The 27,292-nt window shown below is 42.4% G+C and overlaps 1 protein-coding gene across 1 annotated transcript in view; it reads left to right on the top strand.

Moving 5' to 3' along the window:
* USP10 (ubiquitin specific peptidase 10) overlaps positions 1 to 25,251 on the top strand; it is a 34,764-nt gene extending 9,513 nt beyond the window's left edge. The window contains exons 2-14 of the mRNA XM_075576675.1: positions 675 to 743; positions 3,327 to 3,387; positions 4,200 to 5,249; positions 9,390 to 9,481; positions 9,851 to 9,960; positions 11,192 to 11,247; positions 11,703 to 11,806; positions 12,507 to 12,606; positions 14,964 to 15,153; positions 18,139 to 18,304; positions 22,057 to 22,201; positions 23,140 to 23,205; positions 23,794 to 25,251. Of these exons, the coding sequence (XP_075432790.1) occupies positions 675 to 743; positions 3,327 to 3,387; positions 4,200 to 5,249; positions 9,390 to 9,481; positions 9,851 to 9,960; positions 11,192 to 11,247; positions 11,703 to 11,806; positions 12,507 to 12,606; positions 14,964 to 15,153; positions 18,139 to 18,304; positions 22,057 to 22,201; positions 23,140 to 23,205; positions 23,794 to 23,981 (2,397 nt within the window). The 3' untranslated portion in view covers positions 23,982 to 25,251. The remainder of the gene's footprint in view (positions 1 to 674; positions 744 to 3,326; positions 3,388 to 4,199; positions 5,250 to 9,389; positions 9,482 to 9,850; positions 9,961 to 11,191; positions 11,248 to 11,702; positions 11,807 to 12,506; positions 12,607 to 14,963; positions 15,154 to 18,138; positions 18,305 to 22,056; positions 22,202 to 23,139; positions 23,206 to 23,793) is intronic.
* Positions 25,252 to 27,292: the final 2,041 nt, after the last annotated feature.

Raw genomic sequence — 27,292 nt, 5'->3', positions numbered from 1 at the left:
CTACCTCTTCCCCACCCCTGGGATAGCCTTAACACCATCCCATTAACACCTTTCTCCCCATCGGCGACCTCTTATTAACCCCTCCCCACTGGGATCCTCTAATTAACCCCTACCTACCCACCGTTGGGTGCCCTCTTATTAACCTCTTCCTCCTCTCCTGGGGGGCAGGGAGGGCTCTTCTTGGCCCACTTCCTCCCCACCCTGGTGGGGCCTCTTATTAACCCCTTCCTCCCCACCCGGGGACGGCTCTTATTAACCCCACCCCTGGGGGCGGTGGCCTCTTATTAACCCGTCCCTACCCATCACGGGTGCGGCCTCTTATTAACCCCCTCACCGCCCCTGGGGGGAAGGAAGACAGCCTCTTATTAACCCCTCCCACCCCTAGGGGAGACAACCTCTTATTAACCCCTTCCTCTCAACCCCAGGGGGTCCTCCCCTTAACCCCCTTCCTCCCACTCTCCCTTGGGGATGCCTCTTGTTAGGTCAGTTCATCGATAAGGGTTTTTTAATTTTTTTTAATAGTCCGTGAAATCTAATTAAAGAAGCTAACAGAACATTTGTAGTTTTAAAGTGTGACTGATCTGTTATTATTTTTTTCTTGTTATTTAGAATGCCTTTATTTATTTTTTCTCCTGTACTTTTTCCCCATATTAATTGTTTCTCCTTTTTCGTAGTATTTCTTTGGGGAGTTTAGCGATGATGAATTCAAAGAGTTCTTTGTGACTGCTCGCTGCACAGTTGAGGTAAGAACGCAAGTCTATTTAGTACAAATGTTACCAGGGAAGATATGTGGGGGCATAAACCTCGGGGTACTTACTCTGAACTGATGTGTGTGCTACGAGTTCAGTGCTGACCAATATGTGACACTAAATTGATGAAGAAATGTTACACATGTCTGGATTACATGCTTTATTTGACACACTAGTAGTATCTTTTGCCAGTAGAAAGTAGCCCCTTTTACCTTAATTACAAGTAGAAGACTCGAAAGGAAGTGTTTATCATTGGTGAGTTCTGGTGTTTAGGTTGGGGTGATTCACATGGCTTCTACTAATCATTACTTGGTCAAAAACGTGCAGGGTTTTTGGTGCAACTTTACAGATAAATAGATCCAGAAGTACAGCACAAATGAGGCATTGAGGGATTGAGGGAGGAGTGGCTCAGTGAGTACAGACACTGACTGGCACTGAGTTTGAAACCTGGTTCAATTCCCAGTGTCGGCTCCTTGTGACCTTGGGCAAGTCACTTTATCTCCCTGTGCTTCCGGCACCAAAATATAGATTGTAAGCTCCACGGGGCAGGGACTGTGTCTGCAAAATGTCTCTGTAAAGCGCTATGTAAACTAGCAGCGCTATACAAGAACTATTATTATTGAAAGGGCAGTACTTTAATTTAATGTATTTGGTAAATGAAGCATTTTGTAAAAAGACCCATTTTCACAGTCAAATTCTTAGTTTTTTTTTATTTTTTTTGCCTTTTTTTTCCATCATGAATACAGAGACAGTGTAAAAATGTGTTCTATTGAAGGTGCAATTTTACCCCTTTACTTCCAGTGTGGTCTTGGTTGTATTGCAAATTCTACTACTATATGGTCTAAGTCTTTTTTTAGGTCGATCAACTGCGCTTACCACAATCTAAGATGAATTCTGGACATAAATGTAACTTCTTGTAAAACACAACAGACAAGGCGTGATGCTGGGTACACACAGACGTAACACAAACGTATTGTATCTGTGTTAATTCTGCAAGACTGTTCATTCTGGGGGCTTATTTTTGTTTGTAATCGAATATCAACTTTTTTAAAGTCACAGTGTTTTAAAATTCCGTTTACATTGTGATGGTCACTTGTCTGCATAGCTGTGTAAAGCATTTGACAGTGGAGTAAATAGCAGTTCAGATGGTCTTTCACGCCTTGTCAGTTTATATTTGTCAGCTCAATTAGGAAACATTTGGGAATGAATGTGGTCCCAGTACAGTTAAGGGTTCCAAGTTGCTCTGAATATTGTTGCTTCATGCATGTTAGCAATGTTTATTCATTATTCAATGAAAATAAGCTAGCATTGAGTTACATAGTTACATAGTAGATGAGGTTGACAAGTCATACGTCCATCAAGTTCAACCTATGCTAAATTTAGATGACAGATACTTTATCCTATATTCGTACTTGCAGTATGCTGATCGAGAGGAAGGCAAACAAAACCCCCAGTGACATATCCAATGATATCTCATAAGAGGAAAAATAAATTCCTTCCTGACTCCAACAATTGGCAATCGGATTACTCCCTGGATCAACATCCTTCCCATGTTTACTTATTTGGTATATCCCTGTATACCTTTCTTTTCTAAAAAGATGTCCAACCTTGTTTTGAACAAATCTATTGTATCTGCCATCAGTCTCCATGGATAATGAATCTCATATTGTAACTGCCCTTATTGTAAAGAACCCTTTCCTTTGTTGCTGGTGAAATCTCCTTTCCTCCGATCTTATGGGATAACCCTGAGTCCTTTTGTACTGCCTTTGGGATGAATAGTTCTTTTGAAAGCTCTGTGTACTGTCCCAGAATATATATTTGTATGTAGTTATCATATCCCCTCTTAGACGCCTCTTGTCTAATGTAAATAAATCTCTCTTCTCTGCACTTTCTCTATTTCCATAATGTATTTTCTAAGGAGTGGTGCGCAAAATTGTACTCCATATTCAAGGTGTGGTCTTACTAATGCTTTATAAAGGTGCATAATTATGTTTACTTCCCTTCCATCCATTGCCCGTTTAATGCAAGATAAGGTCTTGTTTGCCTTTGCAGCTACTGCATGACTTTGGGCACTATTGCTAAGCCTGCTGTCTACCAGCACTCGTAAATCCTTCTAAAATCAAGGATTCCCCTCATGTATCCCCATTTAATTTGTACGTCACCTGTTTATTCTTGCTTCCCAAATGCATAACCTTACATTTATCTGTATTAAACCTCGTCTGCCATCTACCTGCCCACGTTTCCAGTCTCTCCAAGTCCTTCAGGAGAGAAATTACATCCTGCTCCGATTCTACTACCTTACACAATTTAGTATCATCAGCAAAGATGGAGACTTTGCTCTCTCTGCCAACCTCAAGGTCATTAATAAACAAGTTAAAAAGCAGGTGTCCCAGTACCGATCCATGAGGTACTCCACTCACGACTTGAGCCCAACCTGAAAAAGTTCCATTTATGACAACCCTCTGTCTATCCTCCAACAATAGGTTTCATCAATAATTTAAGTTGCTTCCCCCACGTGTTCTGACCCCGTAGTGCATTTTTTTTTAAAAAAGCTAATTCTGTTTTCTTTTAATACAGCTACCCCCTTTCAATGAAACAGTTTTGTGTAGCCCTCGGTCTACAAGTGATCTCCAAGATGGTACGTATGGGGTTGCCTTTGTACTCGCGGTTGTCTGTAACCGCTTTCTTTGATCAGCTTTTGAGCTCATGAATGGTTTAGGATTTCCCTCTTTCTTTATAATGATCATCCATTTAACGGACTCATAGTAATATTTGGAGTCACTGGATGAAGTCCGTATTCTAATCTAAACAATTTCCCTTTGTTTTGTTTTTACATGAAAAATTGTCTGATTGCTTTTTTATGCTGCTATGACCTTTCTCTGCTTACTGTATTTTTAAGATTCAGTAATATATTATTTGCAAAAATCATGTATTGGCATAGTCTGGGTGATACATTGACATAATTTAACCCTTCTGGTACTTATAGCTGCAGTTCAGTCTTTTTTTTTTTTTTATTTCTTTTTTTTACTTCAATAGTTTCATGTGGGCAATCTCTAATTACCTAAAGAACTGCATAGCTGCCGGTCAATTCGTTCTCCGTCTGTTGATCGGCAAAGTTTGGCGACATCTTTAAATATGGGGAATGTAAATCGTTGCTATAGGAACAAGCATGCTTGTTAAAATAGAATACAAGAAAATTGGTCTTTCAAAGTTGTTGTTTTTAAAACAGAAAATGCTAAAAGTATTTTTTCTTACTACAGAACTGATTTATTAAAAAAAAACACACATGCAGGATATTGCCTGAACTGCAGCTTTAACACCTGAAAATTATTTTTATGTTAAAGTCTAAAGTCTCTCAAGCCCTAACAGGATCTAATTCACAATTAAATGTTTTTTTTTTTTTTTGTGGTGTATACAGTTTTTAACAGTTGCCGTGTGTTCGTTTTTCAGGGGAAGAATATCAGAGAATTGAGTTTGGTATCAATGAAGTTATTGACACAGACGTGTCCCTGCTAAATAACACAGATTATAGTATTTCAAGCACCCTGAATCCTCAGGCTCCCGAATTCATTCTCGGCTGTACTCCTGCCCAGAAAACCCATGATGACATCCTACATGAAAACAACTATGATACCATTGACTGCCAGTTCACAGATTCTGCCCTTCCACAGGATAATGGTGGCAACGCCGATAATAGTGGCAACGCCGACAGTGATGGTACATCTGGCATTGGACAGCGTGAGAGAAAAAAGAAGAAAAAGAGACCCCCTGGGTACTACAGTTATTTAGAAGATGTTGGCGATGGCAGTGTCCCTACAGAGGCCCTTGTAAATGGGCATGCCAACTCATCAGGACTTAACAGTATAAGCACAGATGAAGCTGAGTTTGCAGAAGATATACCAATCTCTTCAGCCTCTCCTAGGACTTGTAACAGCCCAGATAATTCTGTGGACTTCAACAATGAAGCTCTATCTGATGACGCTTCTTTTTCTAATGCACTAGACGATGCCAGGACTGCTGGTCAGCCGGAGGAATGCAGTGTTACTAATTCTGAACAATCATGCATCCCCTCAGACAGTGGGAGGGAGAGCCCAGTAAGGACAGCTGTTGTCCAGCCTTTTGCTGGTATTGGTACTGATACTACTGAAAACCTTGCAGTTACCAATGGACAAACACTTGAAGACTCAGACGAAGGCCCAGCCTCTAATGGGGTGGAATTTCACACCGAGGGTGAGACCACCATAGAGCAAGCCAAGCCAGAGGAAAGTTCAGCCACTCAGTCTGTGATCCCCATTTCTGGATCGGTCTTTGTAAATCCACCAGCTAAGTCCTGGGCTAGTCTTTTTCACAATTCCAAGCCCTCACCATCCACACAGGTGGCCTATGTTGAGACTAAGTATTCCCCTCCTGCCACAACTGTCCCGGTCCCTGAGAAACAGGTTGAAGTTAAAGAGGGGCCTGTTCCAGTGTCGGAAGATTCCGTAGCCATAAAGATTGCAGGTATACTTTACTCTGATCAGAGTAATATAAGCCATCAGGATCTGTCTACAGCACCATTCAAAGAAATGTGAAATATCACTAATTATCAGTTATCTAAAATTCACTGGTTGGTTTTCATGGCAAAATAATGTAAACCAATGAAAACAAAGTTGGTTAGAATAGGACAGCAAAACTGATCTTTTGGGTATTTTTGTCTATATTGCAATCCCTTCCGTCAGCTAAGTGACCAAGGGAACAGTTGGAAAGGTGACACAGAATAGATGTAGTTTTAAATGGAAAAACAGGCACTTCTGCGAATTAAAATATACAAATGTATAAACCATTAATTTATGATCAGGATGTAATACATAGTCAATTTGTACGCAACATGGATGCTATTTCAAAACACTGGTAATTATAAATGTGCAATTGTTTGTGGTTTAAAAAATTGAAGTATGCTACGGGCACATCATAAAAATTTGAATGTGTCTCAGTGGCTTTGTTATTAGAATGACTGGATCCTTAGAGGGAAACAGGCCAGAGTTAATGTGTTGTGCTGTAATTTTTTATGAAGTGTCACTGACCACTGTGCTTTAGCCCAATAGTGTAGAAATATTTTAAATACAGCGCCACGTGAAATTGCGGTTGCACGGACTCGCAGCGAGATCTCGATTGTGATGTAACAATGTCTGTAATATTGTAACAGTTGTTGTTTTTCATTGATGTTACAAGTCAAAATGTAATGACCTTTTGAAGAGGATCAAAGATATCATTCTAATACTCTTAGTATTATTGAATAAGATGTGGTTGTAAAGAACTTTAAATAATTATTTAATTGGTGTTCATCAGTCTGCTGGATATTCTTTCTTTAAAAACCAAGCAGCGAAACATAATTTTGGACTGCCCCAAATTATGTTTGGCTGCTTGGTTTTGAAAGAGAGAATATCCAGCAGACTGATGAATGAGAACATGAATTAAATAAGTATTTAAAGTTCTTTACAACCACATCTTATTCAATTACACGAAGAGTATTAGAATTATATCTTTGATTTATTAGAACTGAGGGGGTCCTACAGACCTGAACAGCCGGTCCCAAAATACTTACTGTACTGGTGTTTCTGCTCCTGCCAGGGAAATCAAAATGGCCTCCAAATCTTGTGGACCAATAGGAAGCCGCCATGTCATTGTTTAAGGATTCCTACTGGACAGCCATTTAAATTCCCTCCGAGCAACAGAAAGTATCTCAGAAACCGGGCTGTCCCTGTAGCTAAAAATAATGTGGTTCAGCTCCGAAGGACCCCTTGTAAAATCAATTTTAAAATAATAGTAACACATTTGTGGTTTTAATGTGCTCAACTATTTTTCTTATATCGTATCCACCGTAGGGTGTCCTCACGGTACCATCTCTTTGAAAGTAATCAGAAATGACACATGCCAGGTACTTAGTATACTTACCCTGCCAGGGCTCAAAGCCTTAAGCAGCCTAACGTTGCTTACTACCTAAATCAGTATTTCCCAATCTGGGTTCAGCAGAACCCTGGGCTTCTGTGAGAGGATCACAAGGGGCTGCTGGTCTCCCAGAGCAAGGAGAAAGCAGGGCAGCTTCTAGGGGGCTGCGCAGTTTCCTCCACCCTAATTGGCTGCTGCTGGTTAATGCAGCCAATCAAGAGGTGGTGTCAGGAGCATGGGTGTGTGGCCAAGCAGAGATGAGGAAGCAGCATGGGTAGGGGACAGGTGAGGCTTGTTAAGTATCTATTCTGTTGTATGTGTGTCTCCTGTGACCATCTCTGCCCTGTGCCTTCTGTCTCTGTCCTGTCTCATGTGACTGACTGTCCTGCTGTGGGAGTGCCTCAGTGACTGAGCACTGTGACTTAGGGATGCACCGAGAGAGAGAGAGAGAGAGAAAAGGTTGGAAACCACTGATGTAACTGTTTAGAAATACTGTTGTATTACAGAAATAGAATTCTATCATGTAGTTGCTGTTAAGGGTTTATGAAAACTTTGATAAAACTCCTCTAATTGTTTGGTCTTTCCTCTTACATGAATGTATAACCATTCATTTATAACCAGGATTGCGTTCATGACATTAAAACAAACTCTGTAGTTGCAAAGAGATGTGTTTTCCAGTCTTAGTCCGTGTTAAGCCTCTGATTACAAAAATAACCAGTGCCTGTATGAATAATCTTTGATAATTGTCTTGCGTATATGAATGTAACCGTATGCCCATGGTCTTCAAATAGAGATTTACAAACTAACGTCATGCTGGAACAGTAGTCCAGGGGAGCGCAAACTTCTTGAGCTGCACCCGCCTGCCCGGGAGCCGCAGCGTTTGCACCCCCTCTCCCAATGACTGCATCAAATGACATCGTGGGTCATGTGACATCACGTGACCCCGCTGCGTCATTTGATGCAATGCGTCGCCGAAGACCCGCAGAGAGCAGGTAAGTGAGTTACAGAGGCTTCACGCCTCCACCGGCATTTCATTTAAATGCCTTGGGGAAGAGGTCGGGGCCTCTGTAACCTCCTGCGACCCCCTCCCCCCCCCCCCCTTACAAATTCTCCCGCCCCCCCGTTTGCGCACCACTGCCGTAGTCCATACTGTGATAAGAACTTTGTTTGTGAAAGTAAATACTAGGAGAATGGAACCCTTCCACAAATATTTCTATCTGCAATATATTTGGCATCAGTTATTCCTTCAGTAGTACATATCTCATTTACACAATGGTTTATGATTTGAAGTAGGTATTATATCAATGGGTTGAGTTTGGTGTGGCTTCAGTAGCAGGTTTTGGCTCTGTGTGGCCAGCAGATGGTGCTCACAACACACATTTTATTTCATCTGCTTATTTACAGCGCAGACTTTGAAATTAACCCCTGGCAGTGAAGGGGGTAGGAAATGTTTTACGGTTCAGGTTACTAATTTTGTGGGTTTTTTTTAAATAAACATTTCAATAAGCAGTTTTACGCAATACAATGTAGAATAAATGATTGATCACTAATTGATAACCCTCCCACCTTTCCAAATCTGGGGTCACAATATGGCCATGTTGACTATCTTTCTGTTCTACTTGGGCATTTTAAACACCCCTTCTCTATAAAGACTACCATTTTTTTTTCTCAGACAATTCCTGTACACTTCCTTTTTTTTTGTTTGTTTCAAGCATATTCTGCCCTGCCAAAGTTTTCTATAACGGGGAAATGTTGAAATGAATGTAGGGTATCTCTTGTCATCATAGTTTAGTTTTTGGAACACTGGCTAATATTGAAAAACATTTGACGCATTCTTCTCTTACTTTACTGTCATTCTTTTTTATTCGTCCTTGGCAAACCCAGTATAACAACGTGTGCATTTATTTTATTACGTGTAAAGCCTGCAGGATTTTTAATTGTACTTCTTGGAATTAATGTAAAATAACCAGGAAAAATGCTGCACTTGGTATTAGATGCAGTGAGTAGGAGGTTGACCGTCAAGAAACAAACGATACTCAGTTACTTTGTTTACACGCTATTTGTTTAACCAGCTTGACGATCCCTTCCATGGTGTGTCTCATTTTTAAGGACTAATTGAAACATTAGTTTGCTTAAAGAAGCAATCCATGCAGGCAATTTTTTTTTGGTGAAGTTTTTTTTTATTTTAATTTTTTTAATGTAGAATTGAAGCAGGGGGTCGCTGGAGCTGAACCCTGTTAATTTTAGCTCTGGTCGTCCCCTGCTTTCGGAGATACTACCCTCCGAAGTAGGTGCCTGTAACTGCTCCGGCTGAGCAAGCTGGGCTTTAAAGTTTAAAGCTCCCGCGTCACATGGACCAATAGGAAGCCACACCAATGATGTCACGGTTTCCTATTGGTCCACAGGGCGTGAAATCTTTGAACAGCGGATGTATTGTGAACCCTTGTAGTCTAGGAGAGCCGAGGAGGTAAATATTTTCGGAAACGGGGTCTTCGGAGCTGAAATTAAAGGGGTTCAGCTCCGGAGACCCCCTGCTTAAATGCTATATAAAAAAAATAACAATTCGCAAAAAATCCGCCGGCATGGATTGCCACTTAAAATTCTTATTTTCCTTTTTAGGAATCACGGTTGTCTGCTGCAGTTTCGACATCTTTAGTATGTACGATACAAATAAAATGTAACTTCACGTGCACTTTTTTGTTAACTTTACAGAACTGCTGGAGAGCGTAAAACTTGTACACAAGCCAGTATCATTACAACCACGCGGACTAATCAACAAAGGGAACTGGTGCTATGTCAATGCTGTATCCTTAATGCTTTTTACAAAAAATACTTTGGGATTTTGTAAACCCAGGGTCATTTGAAAGGTACTGATGAGGTGAAAATGAGTTTGTACTGAGATGTGTATTTCTTTGGTAATTGAACACGCTGCTCTTCCGCCTGTTTAAATAGGGAGCGGTGTAGGGGGAAATTATCTCTGCTTTATATGTGCCTCAGATATATATATATATGAGATTAGATTGTAAGTTCTTCAGGGCAGGAATTCTCTGTTGCTGCTGCACGTACAATGTTAAGTTTAGGAGTTATATTTGCTTTTTATATATTGTAACTGTTACCATCAATTCATTTATCTTATTTAATTAGTCTGCACTGTTCCTTAACGTCACGTTTAGACACTGCAAGCTCTGGTGGCTTGTCCTCCAATGTATCATCTTATGAAGTCCATTCCAGTGTATAATAAAGTTCAAAGGCCGTGCACGTCAACTCCAATGATTGATAGTTTGTAAGTACCCTATTACAATATTTAATTCTCTTTCCCTCTGTAGCCTAACAGGCAATCAGATAAGTTGGATGCTTCCGCATGGTCATTATTTTGCGCTGCCTAATATGTGGAGAAGGCATGTGCTATTTCACTGACAGGAGAGACCGTTAAACCCGTAGGTTAGTTCTTTAGCTCCTTGCACGGCCCAAGGTAATCAATCGCACAAATGTCGCTAGTCGTAGTGCAGTCCTTATTCTTGGTCTAATCACCATTGAGATTGCTGATGGCTGTGTTCCTCTTGGTCACGCCAGGAAAATCGGTAAGTTTCAGCTACACTGGTCTCCAGAAGGGGGACTGGGGAGGTATTGCTCCGTTTTCCCATTTCAGGAAATAACGATTCATGATTTTATTGGAGACCAGTGTTATCTCGTGTGACGTTCACACATCAATTCATCTTCCTGCCTTTTATTAGTTGTACAGATGAGGCTTGCCTCAAACTTCCCAAAACCATGTGAAGAAGTTGGGAAAGCTGTGATAGGACAGCTTGTGCAGGGAGGTTTTCCTCTATCTAAATCTCAGTGGCTGGGAACAGTAGCCACAACTTGAACGCCAAAGCATGCTACAGATGTAGTAAGACTTGCTGTTCTCGGTGCAAAAGGGTAAGCGGCCTGACAGAATTAACGCTGCGGGGGTCCGTGCTTCTGAATGGGATCCTGTTGGGCCATCTGTAGAGGAGAGAAACTGATACTAACCTTGTGGGGCAGCTGTCTGTGTGCTGTCCTCAGCAGCTCTGAAGGCAAGAAGCAGTCTGTCCAACTCTGTGTGACATAGATGCCCCCATCACGATGGGGAATACTATAGGACCATATTCGTTCATCGACCGGAGACTGCTCCTTACCTGCAGAGCTGCTGGGGATGGGAGACAAGACAGCTGTGTAGCTTGTCCACAAGGTTAGCATCGGTTTCTCTCCTCTGCTGATGGCCCATCAAGTGAAGCATTAACACTACGGGGTCCCATTCAGAAGCATGGACCCTTGGAGCGTTCATCTTCCCCGGCCGCAAACGTTGCTGTTTTTGGTGCCGCAGATTTCTGCATGATGGTCTTCTGCGGCATCGAAAGCAGTAAGTCTTATCTGTACATCTACATATGCCGTTCATTTTTGTGCCTGTGGATTATTTGCTTCCCTGCGTGCCCATGCTAGGCACAGTTCTTACTAACCCACTCTAAAACAAAGAAACATCTATTTTTCAGTGTGCGGCTCATGAACGAATTCACCAACATGCCGGTGCTTCCTAAAGCAAAACAAGGTTTGTGAATAAAACCTGAAGAATGATTTCTGCTGAAATACAGTATACAATGAAACAAAATGACATGTGCTAGCTGCTCTAGTATTTGTTGATCAATACAGGTAGTCCTCGTTATCCAACGTTTCATTTTACAACGCATGGCATATCCAACGCTTTCCAATGCAACCCTATGGGCTGTTTTTCAACGCCGGAATGCGTTATCCGACGCTCACCGCCACTGATTAACATGGGGCTCACTTTACAACGGTTTCACTATCCAGCGCTACTTCCAGAACGGATTCCACTGGATAACCGAGGACTGCCTGTAAGAGTATTCAGTCAATCAAAATGACTTTCCCTGTTAGAATGTCAGGAAAGATTAAGCTGAAGATCAGGCGATCACACCTTGTTTAATAAACCCATGCATCTATTATGTAGAAGATGTGTATCATTTTGTTTTCTTGTTTCCTGCGCAGCTCCTGGTGAGAAAGTTGTCCGAGACATCCGCCCCGGAGCAGCTTTCGAACCCACGTATATTTACCGTTTACTTACTGTGACAAAATCAAGTCTTTCAGAAAAGGTACAGCTCTACAGAGAAGTCGTGGGTGGCACCCTAATCTCTTCAGTTTTATTCAATTATTCACGCCGTCATGCAATAAAGCACCAGTTTGCTTTTCTGTTGCAAAATGTAAATAAAAAAAAACTTCTTGTACAGAATAGGTTGGAGATGTGAGAAGTAGCGCTGTGATTTCCAGGTGTCACATATAGCATAGGTCTGCATGTGGGGTTGGTTTTTCTCCCTCATCCATACAAAGGCATGAAATGTAATGGTTTCATGTAGTAAAGTGTTTAATGTGAAGTCAATCTGTAAGGGGGCTCTTTGAACCAGCAACAATGATTTTGATGGAGCTGTCAGAATATGATGTAACTTTCTGAATGATGAGAGGGCGATCTATATATCCGTTCCACCTTGGGAATCGTAGGCGATCTATATATCAGTTCCACCTTGGGAATCATGGGTGATCTATATATCCGTTCCACCGTGGGAATCATGGGCGATCAATATATCCGTTCCACCTTGGGAATCGTAGGCGATCTATATATCAGTTCCACCTTGGGAATCATCGGTGATCTATATATCCGTTCCACCGTGGGAATCATGGGCGATCAATATATCCGTTCCACCTTGGGAATCATGTCTTTGATACGCATGTTGGAAGATATGATTCGTGCACAAGTAAAAAAAATAAATATATATTAACTGGTTCCTTCTTGTGCAGGGTCGTCAAGAAGATGCTGAAGAGTACCTGGGATTCATATTGAATGGATTACATGAAGAAATGTTATCCCTAAAGAAACTACTTTTCCCTCAGAATGACAGTAGGTTCTTTTTCTTGTTTTTTATTTGCAATTGCATTCATCACCCCAGCTTGGTTGTGCTGACGTTGGTTCTATCCAGCCTTCAAGTCGGACATACATTGCAACTAGATGCCCAGGAACAGCCAGCTCCTGATAACAAAGTAGCCTTACCACATCTGTGGCTTACTTCCAAGGATAGCCGCTGAACTATGAGAGCACTTGAATTATAAGGGGCTTTTTATATGACACCAATTGGTTTGGATACTGCAAAGGTTTGATTGCTTATTACCTCCATGCAGCCCGTTACATCCTGCAGATGTTTAACCCTTCAAGTGCCACGCCCCCTCCGGCACTTTACAACCATGTGTCCGTTCCTCTTGAGTCACTGGTGAAGGAACGGAAGAGTCGTTCTCTTCGGTTTCTCAGGCGGCCAGATCGCCTTCAGCGCTCCACAGAATAGCAGAGCGTGGTCTCCTCTAGAAAACGGCATATGACGAAGCTACTGCGTCATGGGGCCCCTGGAGCACCTATCCACCAAGTCGTGGAGCATCCAAGGGGTTAAAGGTGCAATCTCATGTCGCTGGCTAGAATGTAACAATGTAACTGCCTTCCTCAAGCAAATCTAGCAATGTTAATAGCAAATGCTTTCGTTTTTTTTGGAAATTGGTTGAATTTCTCAGTGGCCTCGGGAAATACTTGGCTGACCAAGGCTCCCAATCTCCTTATTTTACGCCGGCCTTATTGGAGAGACCATAAACAATAAGGAGGGGGGAGGAGGGGGGAGGAGGGGGGTTCCGGCTTTGCATGCACAACTCCCAGCTCACTATATTTACATACTTATAGTTGGCAGATTTGAATAAAAGACACCAATCGCCTAGATCCCCGTAAAACAAGTTGCTGCATTAGTTTAGCATTTAGTTGAGTTTGTCCCTTTAAAGAATGGATTTCTGTTATTGGTCAGTTTTGCTTTTCGTTAACATTTTGTGTTGGCCTGTCTAAGGCTGCGCTTATAGTGAGCACTGCATTGCTTGCTCGCGAACGCATGACGTCACACGCCGCCGTCACTATAGCAAAAGTTGCACTTTAGTGCGATTTTCGCTGGCGGCAAGGGGCGGCGACGTCAGCAAGGGGGAAGGTACAAAAGGCAAGATGGAGATGTGATTGACTTGCCACCAGTCACGTGATGCGGCTGTCGCTGTGTATCACAAAATCCTTTGTCTTCTGCGCTTTTGGTCTCCGCGTCGCAGTCACTCCCACTATGGGCACCCCCGACAGACTTCAGGTACGTGTTATGGCCCTGTGCGCGAGCGCTATAACTAAGCGCGACCTTAGGTTTTGCTAGTTTCCTCGGCTGAACATTTATAAAATGTGTTACCAGGAAGTAATACATTGAGAGTTACCGCTCTTTTTCAAGTATGTCCTGGGCATAGAGTTATGATGACAAATACATAGTTACATTAAGTGAAAAGGTCATTTGTGAACATCATTTGAGACTTCCAGTGTTTCCTCTTTGTTTGGGTTTGACATTCTATTTTTGCCGTTTCTGGTTAGCCCCATCATTGTGGGGTTTTGGTCTGGACCTAAATTCCTATTTCCGACCCTTTATGTAGCCAAATTGTAATCCCTTCCCATGCTAAGAGACGACATTTTTCCCATTCTACATTCCACCAGACTTCCTGAGAATCTCCGCCCACACAAATGGTTTACTAATTTAAGTAACTCGATACAAAATAACAAAAATACCAAACAATTATATTTATGAAGCACCTACATAATTCACAAAGTGACCAATTTTCCCAACCGTTTGATTTAATCCTATTCATGCAGTGCTCAGATCAGGATGGCGTCTAAAGCGTTGGATTATTCCGTTTAGGAATAAACCAAATTGCTGTATTCTATCTTGAATATGCTTGGACATATGGTACCGCACTGCCATGAATGTCCAGTATAGATCTTTCACTGCTTTCTGCCTCAGGCTGCGGCCATGGTGATCGCGAGGGCGCGCGACGCGATCACACAGTTGTGCCTCTATGAGGCTGTCTATAGAGTGCGCGAAAGCGCACGAAAGCAGAGGCGCCGGCGCTCGCGATGCAGATGTTATGCGCGGCAGCCGGGTCACATGAGCGGCTCACCCAATGAGGGAGAACCAGCTCTGTGACGTCACAGCCGCGCCTCCCCGTCTCCTCTGCATGCAGTACACAGATCTCTCCTGCTGCAGGCGGCGGGGAGAAGCCGAGTGAACGCTTGCGCCCTCTCCAGCGTTCACCATGGCCGAAGCCTCAGAGTGACAATTGGGAAAACTATGAGCTATCTTTGTGCAGCATGTAATGGGCTTTATTAACAATGGCAACATTATCCCTTCTCTCCTGTCATTAAAGAAATGCCCATATCTAATGGTCCTGACACTCGGCCTGAAAAGGAAGAGGATGAAGTAAAACAACAAGACGAACAAGGAGAAGGCAGTGAGGAGGAATGGGAGCAAGTTGGACCCCGCAACAAATCCTCCGTCACACGACAAGCAGACTTCGTCCAGACTCTGATTACTGATATCTTTGGGGGCCATATGAGGTACAAATGATTTCTTTTTAACTCATTGCGTTCTTAGCAACTCTGCCTCACGTTGTATTTTATTGTGTATAAAAGCACAGCAACTAATCTAGAGAACACAAGTGGTGACACAGATTGCCCTCAACTTAATCCATCAGCGCTGTAGAGGTTGCCCATGCGGTTTAGGGCAGTGGTCTGGAGGGGGTGTAGACACGTATCTGCAGTAAGCTTTTATTTAAAAAATAAATAAATGGAAGTTTCCTATGGAAGTTATGGGCTTGTTTGTAGCAGGTATAGTGGACACTTTGGGGCCTGATAGCAAAGCTTGGTAATATGCACTTTTTGAGCTAAGCTATACACACACACACACACACACACACACACACACACACACACACACACACACACACACACACACACACACACACACACACACACACACACACACACACACACACACACACACACACACACACACACCTTTTTTTAAGGATTGGTAGTTTGAGTTCCACACTTGAACAGACAGCGGTGGAACCACAAGATCCTCTCTGACATCTGTTGTCTGCTGAGTAAGATGGTGGGGTGTGAGCATGTAATCTAAAAAACACACACACGCCACATTGCAAGAACTGTACTCTGTGGCCAAGTCGGACGATATGTTTCCCAGCCGCCTCTAATACAGATGGTAAAAGACACCACTCGAAAGTTGCCAAGAACAGTTGACCAATGCATTAAAACCACCCCCCCCCCCTGGAAAACAGCTAAGAAAACACTCAGATTTTGCTTTTGGTATGATAGACTGCAACTTATTTTAGTGTTTTGGTTAATTTTGTGCGTAACGGTGCTAAGCGGCTGTACCCAAACTAGCCAAAAATTCAATGAGGGAGCCAGGAATGTCTGAAACCCTAAATGAAGTGTCCGTATAGTCACTATTACAGGGGGAGCTGCTGCCGCTCCAGACAAAGCTCCTTCATGTGTACTTTAACCTTTAGGCTGGTCTGTCCAGGCATTCGCTCTCTCTGCCCCTGTGCTGCCTTGTGTTGTATTCATTAATAAATCGCTATACATTAACAGAAAGGGACTTAAACTTCACATTGTCAGGCATCCACTGCTAATGCTGAAAAAATGTTCCTGCTCCATGGATATAAATCTCTGTGGTTCTTGGAATGTCGGTTGCTTGCCGAGATAGCTCTTAATCTCTTGTTCATGGACAGGACAATAGTGTGATTGTATCTGATGTCTGTGGTGGGCAGTGCACCAAATAGCCAGTCAGTTCTATATAGCACAGGAAAGTTTGAATAGAAGCTGTTTGCTTCCTCCAGAGGGATTCTGGTTTTGGAAAGGTATCTTTTCCTTCCATACGATGTTCCTTTAAAAGTTTGCCAAGATGGAAGTGTTAGAAAGGTTCCACTGTGTATTAAGCGGCATCTTCCTGGTTGAGCTGTAGCATCTGGAAGATATAGACCTGGGAAAGGTTGTATAACTAGTTTCTGCATTAATCGCAAAGATTTCCATTTCTGGGGGAGTAGGAGTGAAGTGACTCACACTCGTCATTCTAGCTGAAGCGTCTCGCACTCGCCATTTTAGCTGAAGCGTCTCACACTCGCCATTGTAGCTGAAGCGTCTCGCACTCGCCATTCTAGCTGAAGCGTCTCGCACTCGCCATTGTAGCTGAAGCGCCTCGCACTCGCCATTCTAGCTGAAGCGTCTCGCACTCGCCATTGTAGCTGAAGCGTCTCGCACTCGCCATTGTAGCTGAAGCGTGTCGCACTCGCCATTCTAGCTGAAGCGTCTCGCACTCGCCATTGTAGCTGAAGCGTCTCGCACTCGCCATTGTAGCTGAAGCGTGTCGCACTCGCCATTCTAGCTGAAGCGTCTCGCACTCGCCATTGTAGCTGAAGCGTCTCACACTCGCCATTCTAGCTGAAGCGTCTCGCACTCGCCATTGTAGCTGAAGCGTCTCGCACTCGCCATTCTAGCTGAAGCGTCTCGCACTCGCCATTGTAGCTGAAGCGTCTCACACTCGCCATTCTAGCTGAAGCGTCTCGCACTCGCCATTGTAGCTGAAGCGTCTCACACTCGCCATTCTAGCTGAAGCGTCTCGCACTCGCCATTGTAGCTGAAGCGTGTCGCACTCGCCATTCTAGCTGAAGCGTCTCGCACTCGCCATTCTAGCTGAAGCGTCTCGCACTCGCCATTCTAGCTGAAGCGTCTCGCACTCGCCATTCTAGCTGAAGCGTCTCGCACTCGCCATTCTAGCAGAACAGTCGAGTGGGGGTCAGAGTATTGATTTTAGAATTGCAACTTGAATCCCAGAGCAAGTCCTGCTGGCCTTAGGCCGCGTCCATAGTAGAACGCGCTAGCGGCCGCGCTCCTCAGTGACCCGGCGCCACGCTTGAAATACAAACTTGTTTGTATTGCGAAGTGGCGCTCTCCCTGAAGCACATGTGCTCACACTATGCACATAACCAGTGGCATTCTAGTGTTTGTTTTGGCGCGTGCTGCGTAGCTCGCGACGTATTTTGCACTATGGCCAAAGCCTAAATCGCATCACTTTATCTTCCTGTGACAGCTACTTCTACCGAAATGGAATAGAATGAATTAGGCAGTGTGCGATATAAGAAAATCCAATTAATCATCACATTTAAAGGAATAAAGCAGATGCATAACGAGTATTAAACACATCCCTGAGAAACTGAACCGAATTTATAAAAGGAAGCGCACTTTCTTGTAATGCCTGAACTATTGTGACTTATCTAATCCTTTGAAATCTAAAGTAAAGCTCACAAACAACTGACACTGACATCAGGCCAACAAGCAAGATGCACGGCATTATTATCGTTTTTTTATAAAGCGCCAACATATTCCGCAGCGGGGTACAATGGGGGGGCAAGTGTTCTGTATATTACATTATCTTTATAAAGAGCCATTTTTTAAAATGTGTAACCTTTTTAATAAATGTAATTTACATTGTGATACGTGATATATTTCTCGTCTTTCTTACAGGTCTGTAGTCTACCAGCAAAGCTCCAAAGAGTCTGCAACACTGCAGCCATTTTTCACCCTGCAACTGGATATCCAATCTGATAAGATCCGCACTGTCCAAGAGGCACTGGAAAGCCTAGTAGCTAGAGAAAGTGTCCAGGGCTACACAACAAAAACCAAACAAGAGGTATGTCCCTCTGCCGCTAGCCCCCAACTTCCTCCGCTAGCCCCCCCAATGTCCTCCGCTAGCCCCCCCAATGTCCTCCGCTAGACCCCCAATGTCCTCCGCTAGCCCCCCCAATGTCCTCCGCTACACCCCGCATGTCCTCCGCTACCCCCCCATGTCCTCCGCTACCCCCCCATGTCCTCCGCTACCCCACCATGTCCTCCGCTACCCCCCCATGTCCTCCGCTACCCCCCCATGTCCTCCGCTAGCCCCCCCATGCCCTCCGCTAGCCCCCCATGTCCTCCGCTAGCCCCCCCAATGTCCTCCGCTAGCCCCCCAATGTCCTCTGCTAGCCCCCCCAATGTCCTCTGCTAGCCCCCCCATGTCCTCCGCTAGCCCCCCCATGTCCTCCGCTAGCCCCCGCGTGTCCTCCGCTAGCCCCCCCAATGTCCTCCGCTAGCCCCCCCAATGTCCTCCGCTTTCTGCATCAGCCATCCACATAACGTGTTCTCTCCCCTACAACATTAACCCTTTTGTGCATGTGTTTCATAACTGTACATAGCCACAATATCTTTACCTGGGCCTGCGACTTTAACACCTGTGCACAATTTATGGTATCTCAGGCTTGAAGGTGTTAAACCCTTCTGACTCCTCCCCTTTGCCCCATACACCCTCCCTGAGGGATTCCCTTGCTGTTTGAAGACCTTCCCTTGTGTGGGAGTAACATTTCCAGGGCCAACTCAGTGTGATTTAGCATGTAATGTTCTGGTTGCTAACCGGTCATTTTCAGTATTCACAGAAAGACCACTGTTCAATTAAGGGTTTAGGAGAAATGGGTGTTCAGTTTATGTACTTGTGGCTCCGTCTGGTTTTTATTTTGATGTCTGGACTGGAAATAAAATGCATGCATGATAATTAGCTTGAGACATGGCATGGACACAGAATGAAGTCTCATGTAGTCAGGTTTTATGGCGTTTAAACAAGCGGTCCCTTTGAAAGTAAAATTTTCCAAGTAATACGGATTCTGGTTAATTTTTGTGGTGTCTAAAACAGTTTAGAAGTTAGACTTTTGTTCATTTTTTTAAATTTGAAATAATGTCCCTTGCATGCGGTCCCTTTTTCTGTATATATAGTAATAGTATTATGCCAGAACATTCCAAACATATACACTTATCTTATAAATAAATGCTTTACAAACAGTTTTCTTTTTTGTGTAGTTCTGCTCGAGAGTTTGACATTTTATAGCAAAATATTAATTGGGACTATGCAAGGTTCTGGAATTTATTGGATGTGTACAAGTTAATAACAATGTAATAAGATGGGAAAAATTAATGTACACTATAACAAAATAATCCTATTTAATTACAGGTCCAAAATACAAAGATGTGCCTAATTTTAAAAGTCAACATGTTCAAAATATTTCTACATTTACAGCCAAATATTTAACCGTATTTACAATTGCGTACACTGCACATTTCTCCCGGCCAAAACGTTTGCAGAATTTAGAAGCACATTTATGTAATAATCCCCGATGAACAAATTAAATAAAAAAGAAGTCTACGTGTAGCCTATAATAGTAATAATCCCCTCCGAACAGGGTATTACTGACCAATAATGCCCTGGCTGGAAGAGTTGAAGGCAGAGGGACTTTAACCCAGCAAAGGCATTATTGGCTAGTAATGCCCTGTTCGGAGGGGATTATTACTATTGTAGGCTACATGTAGGTTTATTTTTTTATTATTTATTTATTTTCATTAAAAAAATATAGACACTTATTTTTTGTCATTGATTTTTATCAGCATGATTGTCTACATTCTTATACTTTTACTGCATCTTTATTTACGGGAAATTGTACATACGCAGAGCTCTCTCCCCCTCACCCCCCCCCTCACATCCCCTCCTCTCACCCTCACCCCCTCTCACCCTCACCCCCTCTCACCCTCTCTCCACTGCCACCCAAGTATAGTAATAGTAGTGAAATATATAAGGAGCTAAATCTGGGCGAATCCAGCACCTGATTATTTAATTTGTTTTTAAGTAGTTTGTAAATGGTGCGTTGAGATTTTGGGGGCGTTTGATCTCCTCTGGCTGCTCCCTTTTGTCTGTTACTGTGTGTTCAATAAGAGATTGCACAGGCCCCCTGTCCCGGGCATTTACTTCCTTCTGAGGGAGGCGAGGTAGAATAAGTGAGACGCTACCCATTAACAGGCACTGAAGAAAAGGAATTTGTGCTTAACTTCCAAAGAAACAAAAGCGGTAAATCTTTGCTCTAAGCATTGTTTACTTTTGTTTAAGGAAGTTCATTAGATTGAAGGTATTTACAATGTGGATGAAAAAGGGAAAGTCAAATTAGAGAAGGATGGGGAAAAAAATCATATAAAATAATTGTATTTCAAACTAGAGCGGCTTTAGGGATTTACCACCTGTACAAGTAGTAATACATGTCCCCTTCCAATCCTGACATTCTCTTTCCCGTGTTCAAAGTGTTACCTTAAAAACACATGTTGCGTTCAGGCCTGTGTGTCAGTGTTACACTTACACGTTGTGTTCTGGCCTGTGTCGGTGTTATGCTTACACATTGTTCTGGCCTGTGTGTGTGTCAGTGTTATGCTTACACGTTGTTCTGGCCTGTGTGTGTCAGTGTTACACTTACACATTGTGTTGTGGGCTGTGTATCAGTGTTATGCTTACACTTGAATTTAGAGTAACTCCTGTATTCAAAACAAAGACAAGCAGGGGACCTAGCAGTGCTGGGTTTTGTAATAGTACTGTAGCAGGGTACGTGGCAGTGCAAATGTTTTGACCTTGGACGAGTGAAATCGTTTACTTGGCTCTGTAATTGAAAACACTAACTAGTGAAGAAGCGATATAAGAACTAGTGAGATACCATATTCCCCACTGCGTTTTTTAAAATGTCAACTTTAGATCTCCTTAACCAACCAAAGTATGTTGGGATCTGACCACATAATAGAGAACTGACCCATGTATTCTTTTCGTTGAAGTGTTTCTTGTGGGGAAACTACACAAGACCCACCATATTAAATCATATTATTAAAGCAAAACACATGCAACCACTTGGAGTTTACAGGCCAAGACGCACATATGTCTCAAGTGTCTGCGGCCTGACTCTGCCTGGGCCCAATGTAGTTGGGTCATAATGTCTAAAGAAGCTGCAGAACTGTAGTTTGAAGCCAGGGGGCACTGCTGTGTATTGTAAAAGAAATCCTGGTTGCTCAATAAGCTTATCTCGTGTGAGCACATTCACATCTCAGACTGGCCTGCAACCCTGCTTTTCACCAGTATCTCTTCCACTGCAGCTAGGGATTCTGGGAAGCGACATGTGAATGAGTCACCTTTTTGCTTCTTATCCATTTTAATATGGACACCCCCTACCAGCATATATATGCCTGCCGTATTACAATGCTTTTAAGCACAGCCTAGGTTAAAGAAGTGCATAGCCAGTAAACCTAAACAGACAGCTGTAGTGGGTTTTTGTCCCTTTTTTTTACCCACTATAACTTATCTCGTGTGTGGTCAATAAGCTTAAAAGCAACAGTGTGAGTTGGGCGTGTGTAGTGACCGTTGCACATCTTTTGGTTTCATTTTGATGCCCAGACTTTTGCTGCATGGCTATGCACCCTACTGGAGTAAGTAATATATAATAATATAATCGTATTAATGTGTCTTACTAATTCAGTTTTAAGCTCTTCACTGTAGACTATACATAACCTGCCAACAGCGTACCAAGTACTAAAACACTGCTGTGTGCCTAGGTCGAGATCAGTCGAAGGGTAACCTTGGAAGAGCTTCCTCCTGTGCTCGTCCTGCACCTCAAACGGTTTGTGTTTGAAAAGACAGGCGGGTGTCAGAAGCTGATAAAGAACATAGAGTACCCCGTGGACCTGGAAATTAGTAAAGGTAGGAGAGAAATCGCTGCAATTCACCCCCTTTCAAGTTGAATGTCACCTCATTGCATTGAATGGGTTAGCGTTTGTATGTTCCTTTATGCACTACTCTAACTTCCAGGCTTCAAGGGATACACTGATATGAAGATAGTCTTCTGTCTCTCATTGCTTCACACCTCTTTATCCTTCTCTATAAAGCTCTACTCCTGTGCGGCGGCCATTTATACTACTACCCTTTCGCCAATTAAAACATTTTCTCCAGCTGCAACGTACCTGTAAAATTCAGTCCCAACCTCTACTTGCTGGCCCTTTTGAGCTGCGAAGTAACGTAAAATAAACTGCACTGTAATAGTTTCTGCATTGTAATCGTATCCATGATGTGGGACAAAGGTCATTTAAAGGTTATTGCAACCTGATAAACTGCAGTAAACCGTTAACAATACGCCGCGTACATTTCAGTCATCAGTCCCCAAACGGCGTGTTTATGGCAAAATGTCAGAAGGTTTGGGTCCGCGCTCTTGCTTCCTAAAAGTGTCTATTAGGTAGACCAACTCCTTCCTCTTGCAGCTTGTGTGTATGGAAGTTTTCCCCTCTTCCTCCAGGATCCGTCTCAGGAATCCTCCAACGACGGATCAATCGTAAGAAAATACAGCAGCACACCAAGGATGAATATATGTATTGAAATGTCCAGTATGCCTTAAAAGCTCTGCCTCGCCGAACGATATGGTTCCTGGCATAGATGCCGTGTTGAGACTGATCACCCCCGCGCGCCGTTGGTGCCTGAGTGTTCACTTCTCTTTATTATTGTATATTTCAATACATATATCTTCATCCTTGGTGCGCTGCTGTGTTTTCTTTTTCTTATGACAAAATGTGTGTGCCTTGCTTCTTTGGTAATTGGTGTCGCAGAGGAGTACTGTATATATGATTAATAACCTTTTCTGTTTCTAGATCTGCTCTCTCCGGGAGTGAAAAGTAAGATTTTTAAAGTCCAAAGAACCTACCGGCTCTTTGCAGGTAATCACCAAGTTCTTTTAGATGTGTTGTAGGTGATACGCCTCTCTTGATTTTTGGGATCTTTTTCCCATTTGGGTCCGATTTGTGCAGAATCAACCAGCTGTAATCCAGCAGCTTCTTTTCAGCATAGGGAGGAATCCGTATATTGCATACAAGCAGGGGCGACCCGCTCGGGAGAGAGGGGATATTGGTGATTTATTTTTTGATTGCCCATCCTTGTCCGAGTTAGATAATAGTTTGACTATAAATACAGCCAGTGTCATGGGGGAAAGCGGAAACTGGTCCTTTTTATTGGATTACTTTATGAAAGTTTAACTTGGACAAGAGATTTCTCCCCCCATGTAATGTTTCTTTGCACAGCTATATTTTAGATTTTTAAAGGCACAATCCCTTCCACAAAAAAATTGCTGCGCACGTGGAAATAAAGCTACCCCAGGTTACAAAGTCTCTTCTTGGGGTGTCCCATTACACAAACGGTGCACATTAATCGGGCCCATAGGAATTTCCTTTCTCTACGTTTTTAATGATATTTCTTCTTGTTTCAAATTTTATTGTTCATCCAAAACATCCGACTTTTTTCTCTCGTAGTCGTCTATCACCACGGAAACAGTGCAACTGGCGGCCACTACACTACAGACGTCTTCCAAATCGGCCTTAACGGCTGGCTACGCATAGACGACCAGACTGTCAAAGTGATCAACCAGTACCAGGTGGTGAAGCAGACTGTGGAGCGCACGGCCTACCTGCTGTATTACCGGCGTGTAGACCTGCTGTGACGCTCTCTTCATGCTGTGTGTGTGTGTGTGTGCGCGCAAGATACTGCTTCGTAGAACACAACTCTCATTTTTTTTCACTTTTCCTTTTTATCCTGTGCTCTTTTTTTTTGAGTGAATCCCTCTCCAGCTCCTCTCCCTCCTCTCCCCCCTCTCCAGCTCCTCTCTCCCCCCCCCCCCCCCCCCTCTGAATTTTTAGAGTAGAATAGGCAGGAAAGTTTAAACAAAACACACTGATGCTGTAACCCCTTCAGTGCCGGGGGGAAGGGAAGCAATGCAACACGTTGCCATCCCTCTGCCACTCAGGGGTTAAGCATGTTACCTGCAAAGCTGAAATCATTTAGTGGTCAAGCAATTTAATCATTCTAAGGGTCTTATTCGTTAAGCTGGGGTAGTGCCGATCGGAACACTATCGCATGCAAACTCCTGTTGACTACAATGTGAGTCGATAGCCCCCCAATTTACGCTACCGCAGTTTAGTGAACAACCCCCAGAGAGGTAAAATTAAAGCGCGATTGATTTAATCTAACAATACAGATTTTCATGTTCGCTTTTTATTTTTTAGGGTTTAGGCTAAAAGTGGGTGTTGTTCTCTTAATATCCACGTGCCTAGCCAAAGAAACATTGCACCAGCATCAGATCTTGTACATTTCTGTGAAAATGACGTTTTAACTTCAACCCCCATTCTCACTTTTGTCCTGCCCCTTGCATCCTCTCACAATCAGCTTCTCAGATCACTGACTTAAAAAAAAATAAACAAAATTTACATCCTGCAATATTTTCAAGGGTTTCTTGCCTAAAACAGTAGGTGGAAAAACAAACAAAGCAAAGGCTTGTTCATGGTTGCTGGGTGCCTCATAGGAATAATTACAATGAGAAAGTGATCTAAATGTGAGGTATTCGGCTGTTTTAACGTCTTGGCTGCTGGAAAATGACTAGAACGCATAGGAATTCAGATCTCTTCTGCAGCCGAAGGCTTAGAAACAACTTGCAGGGGAAATATTTCAAGTTGAAAGGTTAGTATAGATGGGTGATTGTAACTTTACTGCTATTAAGATTCAAATTGCAATTATGCTTTTGTGTACACAAGATTAAGAATATAAAAAAAAACAGTGGGCTAAACAATGAAGATCGGTATTCCTAGAAGTCTGCTTTGTTTCATTTTGCTGTCTCGCTCTCCTATAATGTTGAGTTCCTAATTGTACACAGTTTAGTGATATTTAGGAGTCTAAAGTTGTCGCCCATCAATAAAAGTCACAAAGTTGGTTTAAAATGGTTTCAATCCGTTTCTTTGACTCCCTTCCTGTATTCTGTTGCTTTATCAGATCGTTCATTGGTTTAATTAAACGTGGTTTCCTTTTTACCTACTCCAATATATATTTACACCTGTTATTCTTTAATGACGCCGATTAGGTATTCTACTGTCCTGTCTTAATAATTGATGTAGACGTTGGGCAAAATATTTTTTTTTTACTTGTTTATGAATGGCTCGTTTTTGCAATTTTTTTGTATTTTTGCTTTTCTATTTTATAAGTGAGATTTATTGTTTGGGACTCCCTTAAAATGGCCACAATTGTGAATTTTACAACCAAATTCAACTCCAATAGTTACATATTTCCTTGTCTACAGTAGATAGGCTTTTTTAAGCATGTTTCAACTTCTAAAACTAATACAAAGATGCTCAAATGTTTGTGCTTTCCTTGTACTGCAACACCAGTCTATGTTAAGTGGGATTGGGTAGTTTACATTGGTTTATACAGCTTAACCCCCTTATAACGCTGTTCTTGGGGTCCAAAGAATCACATCGCGCTATAAGCGGATCGTGATAGAAATAATGTACAATTGTATTCATTGTACAATACTGTAAAGTATTTAAGATACCAATAATCGTGTTGTAAAGGATTCATAAATACAAAAATTGGGAGCCACACTTGCATCGCATTATAAGCGGATTTGCGTTGTAGCGGATTGCGTGATAACGGGGTTGAGTAAAGTATTAAACTAGGAAAGGTAGTGATTTTCCCAATATCACATGGAGTGAAAATGATTCAGACATACTTGTATGGTTTTCAAACAAAAGGCTGCCTCATGTACTTGTACTTTATAAAAGCACTAAAGATGTAGTAGACTACTTGTGGCTACACAATTAACTGGTGGAATGATCTGTATGCACTAATAAAATAATCTGTAGAGGGTTGGGAACGTGTAATAGTGACATTAGATATTGGTTATTTATACTTTACACCAGACTTAGAATCCAGGCTGGATACTTTTTAATTGGATACACTTCACACAATCTCCCTTGTCAGCCCTGATGTCCTAGATGCCTTTGTGAAGTGCCACGGAAGATAGGCGTGTATGATTTATGTGGAAATAACTTCAAAAAGCATTAGCGATTGTTCCCCTGGGAGGCCTGTCTGTAATAGATCAAAGGTTTCCTTTCTCCCAAGGGAAAAATAAACCCATGACATTTGACAGCAGCTTCTAATGTGTTTTAATGGGAGTTAAGCCCCTTCAGTGTAAGGTTCAGCTCCGGCACTATTTTATGGAATCAATATGTTAAGAAAAGTATGTAATAGCTTTCTGTTTGGTCTATACTGAGGTTTGTAAATCGTATCCTTCACGTATGTACAATATAGGTAGATTTGTGGTCTGGAATTTACATCTACAAGTATCAGTTACCCAGTAAAGCACAATAAATGTTAACTTTTCATGCGGACATCATTTGACCCTCTTCACATCCTCACACATGGTAACGTGTTGGTTGGCCATGACTTGAATGCCTTATTACGTCTCAAAGTTGCTTGTTATCAGTATTACTTGGCAAAGGCTAAGTTCCCTTTCAGTAGCAAAGAGTTACAGCAGCATGTCCTGTTTGCCACAAATGTCATCCACTCTGGGGAAAATACGTATGCAGCAATGTATGGTCCTGAGAAGTGTTGTTTAATTCCTTGTATTGTGCCATGTGATCTGTAAACTATGATTCATTACATTTTTATAAAATATCAGTTTATTTTTCCATAGGCATTTTAAGTGCAGTGTCTTGGACTCCCAAGTTTAAATACTTTGTTCATATTTTGTTGAAAAAAAACCATTTAAAGCACTGAGTTTATAATGTTTCTATATGACTTAATTTATAGAAAACTAAAAAAAAATTTTTTTAAATAACCGGATGTAGGAAATCCACCTACTTTTAACTTGTTGAATACATACGAGGAAGTGTGTATGTCTTCAAAAGGATTTTAAATAATTCAAACGAGAAGGCTTCGTTGTAAAATTTTGCATAATCATGGGAACATGGAGGTTTTTCAAAC

Source organism: Ascaphus truei, chromosome 19, assembly GCF_040206685.1.
Source record: "Ascaphus truei isolate aAscTru1 chromosome 19, aAscTru1.hap1, whole genome shotgun sequence".
NCBI classification, from domain to species: domain Eukaryota; kingdom Metazoa; phylum Chordata; class Amphibia; order Anura; family Ascaphidae; genus Ascaphus; species Ascaphus truei.
This window is presented reverse-complemented; position numbering and strand designations above follow the sequence as displayed.